The sequence below is a fragment of the Tupaia chinensis genome, unplaced genomic scaffold (genome assembly GCF_000334495.1).
Source record: "Tupaia chinensis unplaced genomic scaffold, TupChi_1.0 Scaffold000085_1, whole genome shotgun sequence".
NCBI classification, from domain to species: domain Eukaryota; kingdom Metazoa; phylum Chordata; class Mammalia; order Scandentia; family Tupaiidae; genus Tupaia; species Tupaia belangeri.
The window spans coordinates 2,364,598-2,381,619 of NW_006159547.1; the positions used below are offsets into that span (position 1 = coordinate 2,364,598).

Sequence of the window (17,022 nt, forward strand, 5' to 3'; positions counted from 1 at the left end):
TAAGGTAGGGAAAATTTAATACAAGTTACTCTATGGATCAACAGATTTTCATGATTACAGAGTTTGGTGAAAATACAATTTAAATTGAAAGCTTCTAAAATGAAAAATTTCCCAACACAACTCGAGACATCCAGACAGGTTTTATTGAAAAGATTTACTGCAGCCAACGTTGAAAAAGTTTACTGCAGCTTTTGACTTCTTCAAAGAGCTGATAACCCTGCAGCAGAACAAAATTATTTGAAATAAAAAAAATGTTGCTGAGTTTTGCAATTTATTTATTGAAACCTTATACATACATAGTTTGGCTGTAGAACTCTAAAATCATATTTTCCAAAATGTTTTTATCCCATAACACAGAATACTGATTAAAGCAAAGGAATACATATCATTTAATTTGTTTTTCAATGTGCTAAATACAGAATTATTTGTTCATTTGGTAAACATTACCTCATCTGCTTCTTCACCTTCTTCATCATACTGGAGAAAAAAAAAAAGGTAAAGTCTGAATGAAGGTAAAATGTATTTTGGAATAGAATGAATGACATCCATCACTGTATAAACTATTTTAAGAGAAAAATATTTTCCCCTAAAGCACATTAAAACACACATTAAGTATGGGCATCACTCAGCTCAGTGCCATTATCTAAAACCTGAATACAGTGTAATAATGGAGACAGTGGGATTAGACAGCAACACGTTAATATTGCTTGCCTATACTTACACATGAAACACATCACAGTTTCTAAAAGCTTTTCTAACAACCACCACTTAATAATAAACCCAAAACACTAAGGGCAACCTAATTTTACCTTGATTTTCTGGGATGAAAACTCTATGCCTCCTAATAAACGTTATCTTAAACACCAAAAAAGGTCCTAGTTCTTTTTGTTGTAGGTGAAGGCATGACAGATCTACAACACTAACCAAAGGCAAAACTTTCATTAAGAATCAGGTTTCTATTAGCAGAAAAGTGAAACAGAAGATAAATGAACCCAAAGACCCTAAGACCTACTTAAAACTCAGAAAAGCAATCCATAGGACATCAGTAATTAGTCTATTTGAAACGATTCTATGTCTTGCTTCAAAAAATTTATATCTAGCTTCTTACCAATCCTAACTATCATACTCTCACCAAATTACTTCACTGCAGGACTCAAATTCACTTACATCATCATCATCATCTTCAATTGCTTCTCCAGTAAAGTATAACACTGATCTTGGGATAATACGTTCACGTAAAAAGTGACCAATTTCAAAGTCTGCAGCAAGTATAGCTTCAGCATCATCATCCTGTTTTGTTTGTTTGTTTGTTCAGGGGAGAAAAAAAGCACAAAATTTAAGAATAAATTTGTTATTAAATTTGACATGTGTGAAATTCTTTAGTTTAAAATCATGACGGAAGATACTTTGAACTTTACTTTTTCTTTCTGTCACTGCCATATTAGCGTACATGAATGTAAATCAAATAGTCGCCGCCCACCTGTTTTAAGTTTTTTATAAAAAGAAACTAAACTGTCAGGCTAGCATACATGGTAAGAGAAACTAGGGGACAAACTGTACTACTGATTGTTTAAATCAAGCCTGTATGGTAGGCACACTTCATAGCTCTTGGCTAAGCTACATGCTGCATATTTCAACATATATGGCCACAATACAAAAACTATTTTCATTGGAGTAACACACACAGGAGAGAGATCTAACCATAATGTCATTGAAAGAGTTTAGCAGACAGTATAAATGACTTAAAATGGTAGTTTCACTAAAGAAAACGAATGCTTCACAGAAATATTTCAAGTCTCCAAAGAAATTTAAATCTTTAGCTTTTTTTTTTTTTACATTTCTATGTTTCAGTGAAGAGCTAACATCATTTTGAATGACCTTCCAGACATATAAAGGTCTGCCCCTGCATGAAAGGTCTGTCTCCTAACACAAAGCTAGCAGTAACCATCCCATTCTCCACTTTTGAGGACCAGTGCTTCAAATTCAAATATAGTCAATAATACAATAAATAATGATTCAACTTACCAGATCTCCACTCTCGGGAACTGTAAATTGAGAAAAGAAATTTAAATGAATAAAAAATTATAAATAAAGCTTACTATGAAACAGTCATCAATACCCAAAGACACTATTTACCTTCAGGAGGGGCAAAAAAATTAAAGAAGGAATCATTGGAAACTGTTTTAGTCACAGTACGAACTGTCCCACGTCCCTTGTGTTTCTGCTTCTTCTTAATGGTTTTCAAAGTGACATTCTTCCCTTTTTTCCAATCTATCTGGCACCTTGCAAAACAATGGAAATATCTTCTTTAACAATCAGCATACTTTATTGCTAGATTTTTAAAAGTAAACATTTTACTTAGTTTTTAAATTTTAGAGGAGGTGATCAGCAGATGGCATTGTGGTTAAGACACTGGACACTCCCCCACATGGTTGACCATGGTTCAAGTCCCGGACCTGGCAGCTTGCTTTTTCACTTTCCTCTCTATCTCTGGTCAAATTGAATTAAAATGAGTGAATAAATAAAACAATTCTTTAAAATAAATAAATATATTTTAGAGGAGAAAAACGGGTTAAAATGTTTTCTGTAGTGTCATAAGGAAAAAAAATATTATTTTGCTCATCAGCAAGAGAGGGAGAGAGAGAAAGCAACCCCCAATATGACTGACAATGTTGCAACCCCTTCTCTTCCACTTCATCCTGTCATGATTTTGGACATGCACATTCACCCAGCATGTTCTTCAAGTTGCTGGGTCCAGGACTCAAATCACATGGTCAGTTCATGTGGGATATGGTTCTTAACTATTAATCATGAGCCAACATGGGAAAAATTACTTTCAAACAAATTTTTTACAATAAATATATTTATTAGCAATTAGCAAACATATAATAAATTTAAAAGTGCGTTCTTTCGCAGAAATTTATGTTATAGTCATGAGCCAAGAAAAATTTTAGTAAAATGTTCAAGTACTTCTCAGAAAACATTATACTGAAATGTTTGAAAATAAACTATGTATAAATGTAAATAGGAAGCAAATACACTTGAAATATGAAGTATCATAACTCGAAAGTACAAAAAAAAAAAGATGTAACATTCTGTTAAAAATAGCAAAATTAAACTTACCCTGTACAACCCATAATTTCTGGTCCATCAAAAGAAAAGGGATCAGAATCATCTGGTTCTGACCTCATTCTATATGTCTTTGTCAACACTTCATTTGTAAAATATTCATTGGGTTCAAAGTGAAATTCTAAGACAAAACTCTTTAAAAAAAAAAAATACAAATTTAGTTAAATTACTATATTACATATTTCAATGCTTTTGTAAATGAAGCTTAAATAAAAGTTTTTTATTAAGTATATATGTACATGTTTTTTCCTACTCTGAAGTATCATCTAAAAAAGGAAGTACATCAAATAAACCCCAAATTATGCCGAAGGCAAAGCTAAGTAAAGTTTACCTTCAACTTACAACTATTATTTTGTAACACAATAGGCTGGGCACATCTAAAAACAACTAGCCAAGTCTGCCTTCCTCCCCACAAAGAGGCCTTTTAAATATTTTGACTAGAACCTGAATTTGTCACATAAAAATCCCAACCTTAAGAATCCAGACTATACCTATATTAACTTTGCCAAGTGCTGATATTTTAGGGAGAGGTGTCAGCTGATCTTTCCTCACATTTCCTGTGAGAAAAACATCATCTACTGATGTTAATTCTCAAGCACGCAATTTTTGAGAACAAATATTTACTTATTCATATTTCTTGTCATTATTTTAATCTGGTTTAATCCAGAGTCTAGCACTGTCTATATTTCAAAAAGTTTACATTTGGAGAAGGAAATTAATAAATACTGCACCCAATTAGCAAGATCTATTTATTTAAATAAAAAATTAAATTAAAAAGTACAATGTATCATGTATGTTTTTTAGACATAAGATCTTCTACGTTGCCTACGTTTGTCTCTAACTCACCATCACCCTGAGTAGCTGGGACTGCAGGCATCCACGTCCAACCAAAATATCAATTTTAATTCCTTCTCACCTCCATCCCTAACTTTTAAATGATACTTTTTAAAATTTTTTCTTTATTCGTGTAGAGCACACGTACATGTATTTTTTTGGTGAGAGATTTTTGCTATAGGGCACGTGCACTCACCAATGAGAAAGAGACGGAAAATGAGAAATTTCCCCCCAGGGAAGAGGGCCATGCCACAATCCTTTCTCATCCAGTCACCTCTCGGGATTTTGGACATGTACGAACACACATCCGGTGTGAGTTTTAAGCCACTGGGTCTGGGACTTGAACCACGGTTGACTATGTGGGAGTCTAGCAACATAACCATTACACCATCTGCTGGTCCCAGTATGTGTGTTTTCAGAGAGAGATATGAGCATCCTCTATAGGGAGTCACAATGAAATCTCCTTTCTCCATTCTTCGGATGGTATTTTAGGCTGACTAGGCTGGGAATTTGAATCACGGTCACCATGTGGGGATTCAGTTTCTCTTAAGCAGTTCATCACCACTGGCCACAGGGCCTGACTGTATGTTTCCTCTTTTTAAAAACTTCCATTTACCAATCTGTAAGTAGGTCTAAGAATTATAAATATTCCAAGTTCTCTTACCATAGGCTGGCCAGCATCTGAGAATTTCACTTTAATATCTTTCAAGTGCTTCAGAATAGGTTCATCATGTTCCTTCCAATTAAGAAAATAAAAATGATTATCTGAACATGGCATTTTAGGGTTAAGCTTCTATTACTACACAAAACACTATCTGACTGAGAGGATAATGGTTTTGTAATTACTATGAACACCAAGACTTACTCTCCAAATTACATCTTGGAGAGAAGATTTTTGTTTTGTTTTGCTATAAGGCCTGTGCGCTAGCCAGAGAGGAGATAGAGAGAGACAGAAAGCGAGAAATCATCCACCAGGGGATATGGCCACACCAATCCCTTCACCTCTAGGGATCTTAGGCATGCACACACACACACCCGGCATGAGTTTAAGCCACCGAGTCTGAGACTCGAATCATAGTGGAAGACATGGGAGTCCAGTAATGTAGCCATTACACCATCTACTGGCCCTATGTCCAAATTATATCTTATACCATTTGACATTGTGGTCCTATTGTCATTGGTAAAGGAAAAGTGACAAAATAGAAAACTATGTCATTATTATAAAAGCTGATTCCACTGTATACTAGGTCATTTGGTCATTTTTCAAGAAATGATTTGGTAATCTTATTAGGTCTTGCAAGTTAGTTTTTTCTCTCATGCTCAATAGTATTTCAAACTTTTGCCATGGTAGGGAAAAAGGCTGAGAAAATACAAAACTAAGTCTAAATATATCATATTCCAGTTGCTTTTCCTTTTCTTCTGCTTGATCCTTTTCTCTATTATAGTAAAGTACAAATTTCTCCTAATAGTTTTTGTTTCATATTTAAAAAGTCTTTTTTCAATATTAACTGTAAAATTATTTTCATCCTCATCCCAGCTAGTTAGTAATCAGGTAAAGACAAAATGCAAAAAGAGTTATGACAAAGCTATCAGCTAAAAATAAATTATTATCAAAGAGACCATTTCACTACATAATGTTTTAAAACAAATTTAGTCCATTTGATTAATCAAAGCTATAATTTTCTTTCTACAGATAATAGCTATCTCAAAAAAGTGATCATTCTATAAAGGTCAACACTAAGTAGGGGTCATCATCGTCATTTAAATTTTAAAGGTTTACCATTTAAGGTAAACTGGTATTTTCAAGAATAAAATTACCTGAACCATATCACTGAGCAAGTCAACATTCTTAAAAACAGTCAACCAAAATTCAGGAATTCCCTTAGGGTCTTCCTTTTCTTCATCCTTTTTCTCATCTTCGATCTTAGCCTTTTCCTTCAGTTCCTCCTTGATAAGGGACAGAATACATTATTGAACAGATTGACCTCTTGATAAAACTCTTTTATATTCCCTTACTTTACATGCAGTAAACTTAGTATACAAACCAACCCCAAAAGGCTGAAGTTCTAGTCTAACTGTGAAAATGGTTATTACCCACACCAAACCTTAATCACATAAAATTAACATTATCTTATCATTCAAAAAAAAGAACTACAAGGACCAAGAGGTGTAGGAAAAACCATGGGGGGGGGCAGTAAAAAGAAAAGCTTCATGAAAAATACAGACTATTAAGCATAAATGCGAAAAACAAGGGGCCCAATGGTAATACAGATTCACTTAAGGAGGTTCTAGGCTTCTATCTGGAAACATCCTAGAGTACATCAAGCACATATGTACCTACAATCTGGGATGACTGGAGGAATTAAGACCTTGTTAAGAGGTGCTGTCTCTTTCAGTCTTTCCCTCCCTCCCTCTCTTGCCCATAGAAAAAAAAGAAAATTTAAAAAATGGTAGCATACTTTTAGAAAACCAAACAAATGGGAAAAGCAAGAAAAACACACACACAAAAAAAACACAAAACACTTAACTTTGTCCAAAATTTCATCCCACAGTGTTCTTAATCAAAATAATATATAGTTATTAACTAATACTGAAATAGAAATGCTGAAGAAAAGTAGGGTCATGTAACACAGCATCAGTTTTGTATCACAGCTGTGCTATTACTTGTCCACTACTCACTTAAAAGCCTCCATTTCTTCACTAGAAAAATAGTGAAAAATCCGTTCTCTAACATTATGAAGTTCAAGTGGAGTTTATATGCATCCATAAACTTGGAATACTAATTCCCCACACACACACCACACACACAAAAAAACTTGGAATACTATAAAAATGCAAGAAACAAATGACTCTGGGTATACAGAAGGTGCCAGATTGAACGGTGGTTCAACCACATATAAAAAAAACACATTTTCTTACTCTGAAAACACCAGAGACTATGTAATATCATGCCTATAACCAAATGCTAACATTTCTGACAACTTGCAAAGGTTTTATCACGTAAAAACACATTAAAATCAAGTTGATACTAACCGAAATTTCATCTTCCTCATCCGGTTTCCATTCACATTCTTCTTCTGTAGGTTCATAAATTGCATTAATGATCTCAAACCGCTAAAATGATTAAAAGGGGGGAAAAGACAAAGTGTATATAAAAGCACTGCCAGCTAGGCCAAAAGCTAGTAATTTTTCATTAAGGATTCTCATAGATTTAATTAACATCTGTCATAAACTTAAATGATATTACTCATAGTTTCCTCAAATACTTTATCAAGAGGACTTCAAAAAGTTCAAGAAAAAGAAAATTAAAAAAATAAGTTCTGATGCAAAAAAATTTCAATATTTATGCATCGCTTTTCTGTAATATGCATTTTCTATGAAATTTTTGAAGACCCTCCACATAGTAATTACTTCAGTGAGAAGTCTAAAGATTAGGCCATCTGCAAATTTGTTTACATTTTAGAGCTTTGTATTCTAGAATTTTAGATAAGTTATAGTAGACAAAATTACCTTATCGAATAGAGGCTGATAGAGAACAGCATACTTCCTTTCAAGATCATGAACTTCCTCATAAAATTTGGCTTCTATCTGTGCACATTTGACTTGAAGGTTTTTCAGAGCATTCACTCGTCTTTTAACTACCCTAGGCAAGCTGAAAGGTAAGAAACTAGTTACAAATCATCATAGTAAAAAAAAAAATCACAAGTCACACTTCTTTCATCATACTAAAACTGAAATGAACAAGGGACAGGTCGGTTTCCTATTTGAAGCAAAAAGTAGATTTAAAATGACTGAAATTCAAGACAGACATAAATATACTGATCCTTTAACTATGAAACATATCAAAAGTGGAAATTTAGCCAGGTAAATTGATAAGAAAATATAAATTGTACTGTCAACCCTAAATCTTTAATGGTAATCAAGTTCTGTGTTAGATTTGTCATTGCCGGCACCTCAATTACAAAATGCAATCTAGCTTATGAAACTAAGTCATGAAATGATCATTTTAATTCAGAAAATAACAATTACTTGAGTATACTGTAATGTAATTTCTGAACTTAAATGGTCATTTCATGACATGATTTCATAAGCTAGACTGCATGTATTTTCCTTCCATCATTTATTGGGGGAAAGGACGGAAGGATATTTATACTGGGAAAAAGGACAAAATCCTACACCTTTATTTTCTATTTTAGTCTCTATGTTTAATCTGGAACTTGAAATTACATTAAGAATGCAACATATTATCCACTCAATATATACCGACTATCCCCACTCTATGATAGAGAGCAAAAAATCAGAGGACATAAAAGCAGTGAAGGTACTTAATGAGAATAGGACAGTGTGGAATGGGGGAAGTGAAGAGAAGAGCATAGAGAAAGATAGCAAGTGAACAATAGAGAGGCAGGACGTTAGTGAGAAACAGGGCTTATTAACTGTTGATGATGACATGTATAGTATTCTCAACTGGATTGGTCTGAGAAGTATTTCATGATGGGCAAAGTATTTTTACAAGCAAAATGAGAAATAGCAATTGACTGTTTTAAAAAATAATTAGAATAATAAAAATAATGATTGGGGAAAACATAGAAAAGATATTGAATGTTGAAGTGGGGAGATTAATGTCTCTGTACTGACTGACATGCATGGCATTCCCTTTTGAAAAAACAATGTAATACACTGTAAAGTTATATGTAATCCAATGTAATATAAAGAAGAGTATGATGATGATAATAATAAAAAAAAAAAAAGAATGCAACATATTATGAAAAGGGGACAAGATGACCTCCTTAACAGCTTTACTGGGATATAATCAATACATAGTTTACTATGGAGCACTGATATTTTTCCTGTACTACAATGTCTTAAGCCCAAAGGTAGAAGTTCAACATGCTTCTTTAGAGAGACCAGGAGATGATACAATGGTTACGTCGCTGGACTCCAACGTAGTCAACTGTGTGGTTCATGTCCTAGACCTGGTGCACAAAATTTACTTAACTTCAGGGAATCTGTGCAACAGATCCAGAACCTAGGTTAAAATTTCCTTCTAGGCTCTTTGTAAATTAATTATCTTACTTAATCTATTAATTAAGATTAGAAATTTAAAAAAGAGTATCTCATGATGTCATCTTTCTATTTCTTACAAGTAAAAAAAAAAAAAAAAAAACCTGTCAAAACAACCTGCTCCTCTCCCCTAATTAAACGTGGAAATTTTATAATCAAGAAAGAAACAACTATTTCAGTTTCTCGTACAGACACATGAACATGTGACTTCTGAATAAGAATGAAGGTTCACTATCTAGTACAGGGTTAAGTTGCAACCTGGAAAAGGAATGGCCAAAGTGGGTAGCACTGAGAACAGGTCAGAAGAAAGCATTATTTTACAAGAAACTTGGGTTCTGTTGCAGCATTGTAACAACCACTGCCTGTCTGTCTCCTTTACCCTTTGCCAATGTCAGGATTTCCAGGACAATATAGAGAGTTGGAAGCCAGATTGGTTCAGAGTTCTCAAGAATTCTTTCTTCCACCCTGTCCAAACTAGGTATAATGGATTAGACAACCAAAGGAGGCTGTATTCTCTCAAAGTAAAACAGCAAAACTGCCTAGAATTGGTAGCAAATTTTAAGTTTAAGATAACTGGTTCTCACACAGGCTCATTCTGTCTCCTTTTCTATAAACACCAACAGACTGTCACAGACCAAGACTGACCTTCACTCCTCCCCCAATACTCATTATTCTTAATTTTTTTTTTTTGAGAGGTTTTTGCTAAAGGGCACGTGCACTAGCCAGACAGATAACGAGACGGAAAGTGAGAAATCACCCCCTGGAGGGATGACCACACGGCAATCCCTTCTCCTCTCGGGATCTTGGGCACACACGCACACGTGCCTGGCATGAGTTTTTAAAGCCACGTGGTCCGGGACTCGAACCGTGGTCGACTACATGGCAGTCCAGCGACATAACCATTACGCTAACTGCTGGTCCCACTAAAGAATAAGTTTTGATGCAAAAAAAAATTCAAAATCCATTCATAGTTTTTCTATAATATGCTTTTCTGTGATACTGCCTGCTGTGCCTGAGCTCAAGGCCAAAGTAACTAGGAACTCAAGGAATACAATTTACACGTGAGACTAAAGAAGCAGTTATTACCTGACAAAGCGTTATGAAACAAAGAACTTTAAAAGACTAAAAGTATTTAGAGATGCAGAAAGATATAAAATAAGACAAAGATGTTTAAAACACAATGGGAATATCAAATATGAAAACTACAATAATCAACAAAGACAATATGAAAACTACAATAATCAACAAAGACAATAAACAGATTCAACTGAAGAAAAAGTTCTCCTAGAAAGTAGAATGAAAGACACACTGAAATTAGAAATGCTCCATAAATAGATGACAAAAATAGCAAATAGCTGAATAACAGAAATGGGAGACTTCTTATAAAATGAAAATGATAAATTTTTTTAAAAATAACTATTTGTATTTTATTATTATTATTATATTAATTTGACCAGGGAGACAGAAAAAGAGAGAGAGAGAGAGAGAGAGAAAGGAAAAGGGAAAGTGAGAAAACAAGTTGCCAGGTCCGGGACTCAAATCGTGGTCAGCCATGTGGGAATCCGGCACCTTAACCACCACACCACCTGCCAGCCCCAGAGAACAATAAATTTGTCAGTTAAAGCAATCTGAAAATCCTTACTCTACCCCCCAGACATGTTAATGAGATTTATGAGTATCAATGACAAAAGGAAATTCTAAAGGTGTTCAGTGAAAAAGAGCAAATAATCTACAAAGAAAAAGGAACCAGGCTAACATCAGGCTTCAAAGCAAATATTGTATATGAGAAAATGAATTATAATTTATAAAGATATTTAAGAATTTTGAACTTGCAATTTTACAGTCAAACTATTATTCAGAATATTTTACAGTCAAACTATTATTCAGAATATTAATAATTTTATAATATTAGGTCATCAGGTAAGTCATGATGTGTTTTTCTATCCAAAAATGCATCATGATTTTCCAACAACCACATATACCAGACTTTAGGAAGAATGTCACATAAACTCATTATATTCATTAAGAGTTAATTTTGGGAGCTAGCAGGTGGCCTGGTGTCTGAGCCACTGGATTCCCACGTGGCCAACCATGATAGAGGCCTGGACCAGGAGATTTGCTTTCTCACATTCCCTCTGTCTCACTCTGGGGAGCACAATCCCCTATAACAAATTTAAAAGGAAAAAAAAAAAGTCATTTTTAAGGAAGTTGGGGGAAAAAAATCTAAGAGATTTTATATAAGCTATGGGGTGGTCAAATATCTTGGTAAATTTTACTGATCCCTTGAAGAAAAAGAAGAGGACCAAAGAAAGCATATTTATAAACAATTCAGAAATTGGTATATTTAAGAAATCAATGATTTGAAGTAAATAAAAACTTAGGTATTAAATCATCAGCTACTACAATAACAAAAACCGGAATATATTGACTTTGAAACAAGACAGTATGATCCATCCAATGGAAAGTAGAAAAGGAAAAAAAAAAAAAAAAAAAAAGAAGAAAAAAAAAAACAATGAAGTAGAAAATAGGAAAAGATGTCAGCCATTAAGTCAGAGTACGATTGTCCAAAAATGTAAAGAAATGGAAATTAACCAATATAAAAGCAAACATTCTTATTATAGAAGGTATAAGAATGGAAAATACATACCAAACAAAACAAAAACAAAAGATACAAGAGTGAAAAATACATACTAGGTAAACAAAAACAAGCTGGGATAGATTTCTAAATATCAAATGAAATTTACAGCAAAAATTAAAATATGAAGAACACATAAAATGGACCAGAACAAGACATAAACTACACATTACAAACATCACATATTTAGTAACATAGCTTCAAAACATGTTAATCCACAACTAACAGAATTACAGAGATACAAAAACTGGAAATACTTTACATATCCTTCCCTGAAACAGATCAAGTAATCAAAAAATCGGTGGAAACAAAAGAGACCTGAACATTAATGTGCTTGAGATGTTAAATTTCAGCATATACATTGTCACAGCCAACATTTACAGAACATTTACAAAACAACATTAAGGTTATAAAGGACAAAGATTAAAAAAAAAAGTGAACTGAGCATTCAACTACAGAAATTGGAAAAAGGAACAGGGCAAAGCCAGTAAGGATGAAATAACATCAAAGCCAGAAATACACAATACAGAGCAGTAATAACTGAAACTATAGGAAAGCAAAATCAGAATTAATGTTCTTAGAGACATCAGTACAACCAAGAAAACTGGCAATACTAAGATGTAAAATAGAATACAAAAGGGAAAATATTCGGATTTTTTAAAATATCATAGTCCTAGTCACAGATATGCTCTGGATGCCACAAATTAAGGCCAAATAGGAGACCCATGTTTGATTCCTGGCCTACCTTAAAAAAAATTAGAGTTGGGCATAGGAGCACAGGCCTGTGGCTCCAGCTATTTGAAAGGCTGAGACAGAACTGTCTTAAAACACACAGAAGCACATACACATAAAACTCAGTAACTACAGAACTATATACTGATTAATTTAAAGCTCAGATAAAATACTTACATGTTTGGAATACACAACTCTGAAGTTTATAGGAAAAATTAGAATACACTAGTTAGTATGTTTTAAAAAGGCACCCCAGAATTCCCTAGGACTTCTAGTTCCCAAAGTCCAAAGGTGCATTTTTCAGAGTTCTACCTACTGACTGTTCTAAGAACTGTTAGTTCCTACCTTACCCAAGTTGTTGGGAAAAGGGGAAAACAGAAAAAAGTAAAAGTGATCCCAGTTCATTAAGCAGTTGACACCTTGACTCCAAAAACAAGTAATATCAACTCCCTAAAGTTTCTTTATAAACATAACATATACATACATGCATGTATGCATACATATACACACATACAAGCTAATTTTACTGGTAAGAACTCCATGAATTTTTTTAGAGACAGACAGATTTTCGTTACAAGGTGTGTGCACTGACCGGGGAGAGAGACAGAAAGCAAGAAATATCCCCCATGGGACGGCCACACTGCAATCCGTTCTCCATTCTCCTCTCAGGATTTTGAGCAAGCACGCACACACGCACGCACGCACGCACACACCCAGCATGAGGTTATTTTTTCTTTTTTTAAAGAATTATTTAATCTAACTTACTTTCTTTATTTCTTCCCTTCCTCCATCCTTTTCTTTTTCTTTAAATTTGACCAGAGTGGGACAGAGAGAGAGATAAAGTGACAAAGCAAGCCGCCAGGCAGAACGCGGTCCATTGTGTGGGAGTCCAATGCCCTTAACCACCAGACCACCTGCCGGTACCCCCAGCATGAGGTTTAAGCCTCTGGTCCAGAACTCATGGTTGGCTATATGGGAGTCTAGTGACGTAACCATTATACCATCTGCTGGTCCCAAACTCCATAAACATTTTAAACTATTCAACTAAATGGTTAAATAACAAATCTTGATGAAGTTTACTCTAATTTACAAGCTAGTTTAATATCCGAAGTAATTCCAAAATACTCAATATTTACTTAATACTGGGTCATCAGAAAAGTCATGATGCATTTCCTGTTTTTCTATGCAAAACTGCATTATGACTTTTCTGACAACCCAACAGATTCAACAAAAAAGTTCAAGAGCATCTAATTAATACAGAATAGTAGGGGCCAGCAGGTGACACGGTGGTTAAGATGTTGGACTCCCACATGGCCGGCCACAGTTCTAGTCCAGGACCCAGTGACTTGCATTTTCACTTTCCCTCTCTCTCTGTCCTTTTCTGGTCAAGTTAAAATAAATAGGGACCAGCAATTGGAGTAATGGCTATGTTGTTGGATTCCCATGTATCAACCATGGTCTGAGTCCCAGACTCAGTGGCTTAAAACTCACACCAGGCGCGTGTGTGCGTGCCCAAGATCCCGAGAGGAGAATGGAGGAGAAGGGATTGCGGCGTGACCATCCCCCCTGGGGGGTGATTTCTCGCTTTCTGTCTCTGTCTCTCTGTCTTTCTGGTGAGCACACGTGCCCTATAGCAAAAACAAACAAAAACTCCAAAAATAGATAAAGTTAAATAAATTCTTAAAAATACAGCGTAGGGAACCAGCAGTTAGCGTAATGGCTATGTTGCTGGACTCCCACGTAGTCGACCACGGTTCGTGTCCCGGAACCGGTGGCTTAAAACTCACGCCGGGCGCGTGTGCGTGCGTGCCCAAGATCCCGAGAGGAGAATGGAGGAGAAGGGATTGCGGCGTGACCATCCCCCCTGGGGGGTGATTTCTCGCTTTCTGTCTCTATGTCTCTCTCTGTCTGGCGAGCGCACCCGCCCTACAGTGAAAATCTCTCCAAAAAAAAAAAATACAGCGTAGTAAACAGACACTGAATTCAATGGATTTTATATACATTCCCAACAGCATTGGAAATACAACACTGATGTTCATTCTTAAGGCCATTTAACATAGTATTGCAAGTCCTGGCAATGTTAAAAACCCATCACTCCTCCTCTGTGTATCAGAACAGACAACTCTTAAGAAAAAAGATACTAAGGCCAGCCTTAGTACACAGTGTTAAACACGGCCCACTAGGAACCAGATCCCACATGGCCAACTGGCTAGAGTACAAATCCCAGCCTCTGGGGACCAGCAGTTGGTGTAATAGTTACGTGGCTGGACTCCCATGTAGCTGATCGCAGTTCAAGTCCCGGACCCGGTGGCTTAAACTCACGCCGGGAGCGCATGTGCGTGTATGCCCAAGATCCTGAGAGGAGGATGGAGAAGGGATTGCAGTGTGGCCATTTCCCCCGGGGGGGTGATTTCTCACTTTCTGTCTCTCTGTCTCTTTTTGTCTTTATGGCAAGCACACACGACCTTTAAGGAAAAACCTCATACATACATATATATTCATAAATAAATCAATCCCCAGACTCTGCAGCTTAAAAACCAAGCCAGGCACATATACGTGCTTGTCCAAATGTGCCTAAAATTCTAAAAGGATAGAGGAATGGAGGAAAAGTATGGCATAAGTACGGCATAACTATGCCCCATTGAGGGACGGAGGTGGGGTCGGGTGGGGAGGTGGGGAGGGTTCACTCTCTTTAAAGAGCATCTGTGAGGCTGACAGGTGACGCAGTGGAGTTAAGGGCAATGGACTCCCACATGGCTGACCGCAATTCAAGTCCTGGACCTGGTGGCTTGCTCTCTCTGGTCAAATATGAAAAAAAATAATAATAATTTAAAAAAATAAATAAAAATAAAGACCATCTGTGATCCCTAGTAATTAAAAAAAAAAAAAAAGACAGTAGTTGCAGAAACACAACTGAAACATGAGGGGTCTTAAAAAAGTTAACAGAGAGGGGCCAGCAGGTGGCACAGTGGTTAAAGTGATAGACTCCCACGTGGCTGAATGAGGTCGAGTCCCAGATCCAGAGGCTTGAAACTCATGCTGGGTGCCCAAAATCCCAGGAAGAGTATGGAGAACAAACTGGCATGGCCATACCCCTGGGGGTGATTTCTCACTCTCCCTCTCTCTTTCGTCAGAGAGCATACACACTCTAAGGCAAAAATCTAATTAATTAATTAATTAATTAAATTGGAAATGTGTATTATGAAAAAACTATGCATGAATGTCAAAACCTTTTGCACCAAACTTATAGTAGTGACTTGTTATAACATGTCAGAAAACGTTCTAATCTGAAACAGTAAGACAGTAGTCTGAAATAGCTCATACTGAGCAATATAAATTCTAAAACTGAAGCAAAACATCACATTTATGGTGAACCTGGGGTGGAAGAATGGTGAAATCATGGAGCTTTATGAAAAGTTAGGAAATACTGCCCCAAAGATATCAGCAGTTTACAAATGGGTAAATCTTTTTTTCTTAAATCATGATGGAGCACTGTACAAGCACAGGGGAGAGTTGTTGGAGTTTGGCAATCACCACAGAGCCCTGTCACACTGTGAACCCGTTCCTCCAGTCCTCCAGCCTGTCAGGATCCTATGTAAGCGTTCATATGACTGGTGTGTTTTCAGTTCAACCAGGCTGGGAACATGAACTGCAATAAGCATGTAGCTTCCAGCTCTACTGTCCAATATGGTACCAGTTATGCCACAGAAGGTAAGAACTGACAATTAACAGAATCAACAAACATATCTCAATGGATTGAGCTTACACAATTCTAAATGAAAAATTAAAGTGGAGCAAACTTTCTGCTCGATGGGTGTTAAAACTATCCTACCCAGATCAGCTGCCCACAGGAGCGGAGCTTTCAATGGACATGTTAAACAAGTGGAATGAATCAAGATCCTTGAAGAATTTCAACAGGAGATCAAACACGGCTTTACCAGTCAGTACAATCCTGAAGGCAAATCATAAAGCAATGGCTACCAAAAATGGAAGTGGTCCTATCAAAACAAAAGGGTACCCAATGAAGAATAAAGGTCATGGTAACAGTTTTCCTGAATGCTCAAGACATGATGCTTCTTGACTTTCTGGAGTGTCTGACATAGCTGAAGCTTTAACAAAGAAAATACTCAGAAAAGCTTTACCAGAGTGTCTTTCTCCACCATGACAATGTTTCCAATTTATTCCTCTCACTAAACAAGGGTAATTCCAGGAGAGCTCTGATGGTAAATTACAAGTACCCACCTCATAATTCTGATTTGGATCCTTCTGACTTATTTTTGCTTCCTAATCTAAATACCCTGAACTTGATGGAGCTTACAATGAGAAATACAAGTTTTATTTTTCTTCTTTTAATTCTATCTTTCCAAAATTTTTAAAAGACTTTTTATTAAAAAGAAAAAGCTGACTGATAGACTAATAGATTCTATTAAAAACACTTTGAAACTATTGAGTGTTAGGAAAGTCATGACACATTTTTGGATAGAAAAATAAGTCATAACTTTCCTGACAACCTAACATAATAAAAAATTTTAAAATATGATCTGAATAAATATAAGTTCATGGGTGAGACAATTTATATTTTTCCTAAAAAAACACTTAATTTTATTCATTTATTTTAATTTGACCAG

The 17,022-nt window shown here is 35.6% G+C and overlaps 1 protein-coding gene across 4 annotated transcripts in view; it reads right to left on the minus strand.

The window, feature by feature from the left end:
* Window positions 1-17,022, minus strand: part of NAP1L1 (nucleosome assembly protein 1 like 1) — a 74,084-nt gene that overhangs the window by 3,491 nt on the left and 53,571 nt on the right. For 3 of the 4 annotated variants that reach the window (XM_014585707.2, XM_014585709.2, XM_027769699.1), the window contains 9 exons: window positions 7,474-7,615; window positions 6,997-7,077; window positions 5,782-5,910; window positions 4,628-4,699; window positions 3,124-3,263; window positions 2,137-2,282; window positions 2,026-2,045; window positions 1,168-1,290; window positions 448-477 (listed from right to left, as the gene is read on the minus strand). In XM_014585707.2, the coding sequence (XP_014441193.1) occupies window positions 448-477; window positions 1,168-1,290; window positions 2,026-2,045; window positions 2,137-2,282; window positions 3,124-3,263; window positions 4,628-4,699; window positions 5,782-5,910; window positions 6,997-7,077; window positions 7,474-7,615 (883 nt within the window). Of the gene's footprint in view, window positions 1-121; window positions 218-447; window positions 478-1,167; window positions 1,291-2,025; window positions 2,046-2,136; window positions 2,283-3,123; window positions 3,264-4,627; window positions 4,700-5,781; window positions 5,911-6,996; window positions 7,078-7,473; window positions 7,616-17,022 lie in introns of those variants that run through there. The other variant, XM_014585708.2, reaches the window with a different exon arrangement.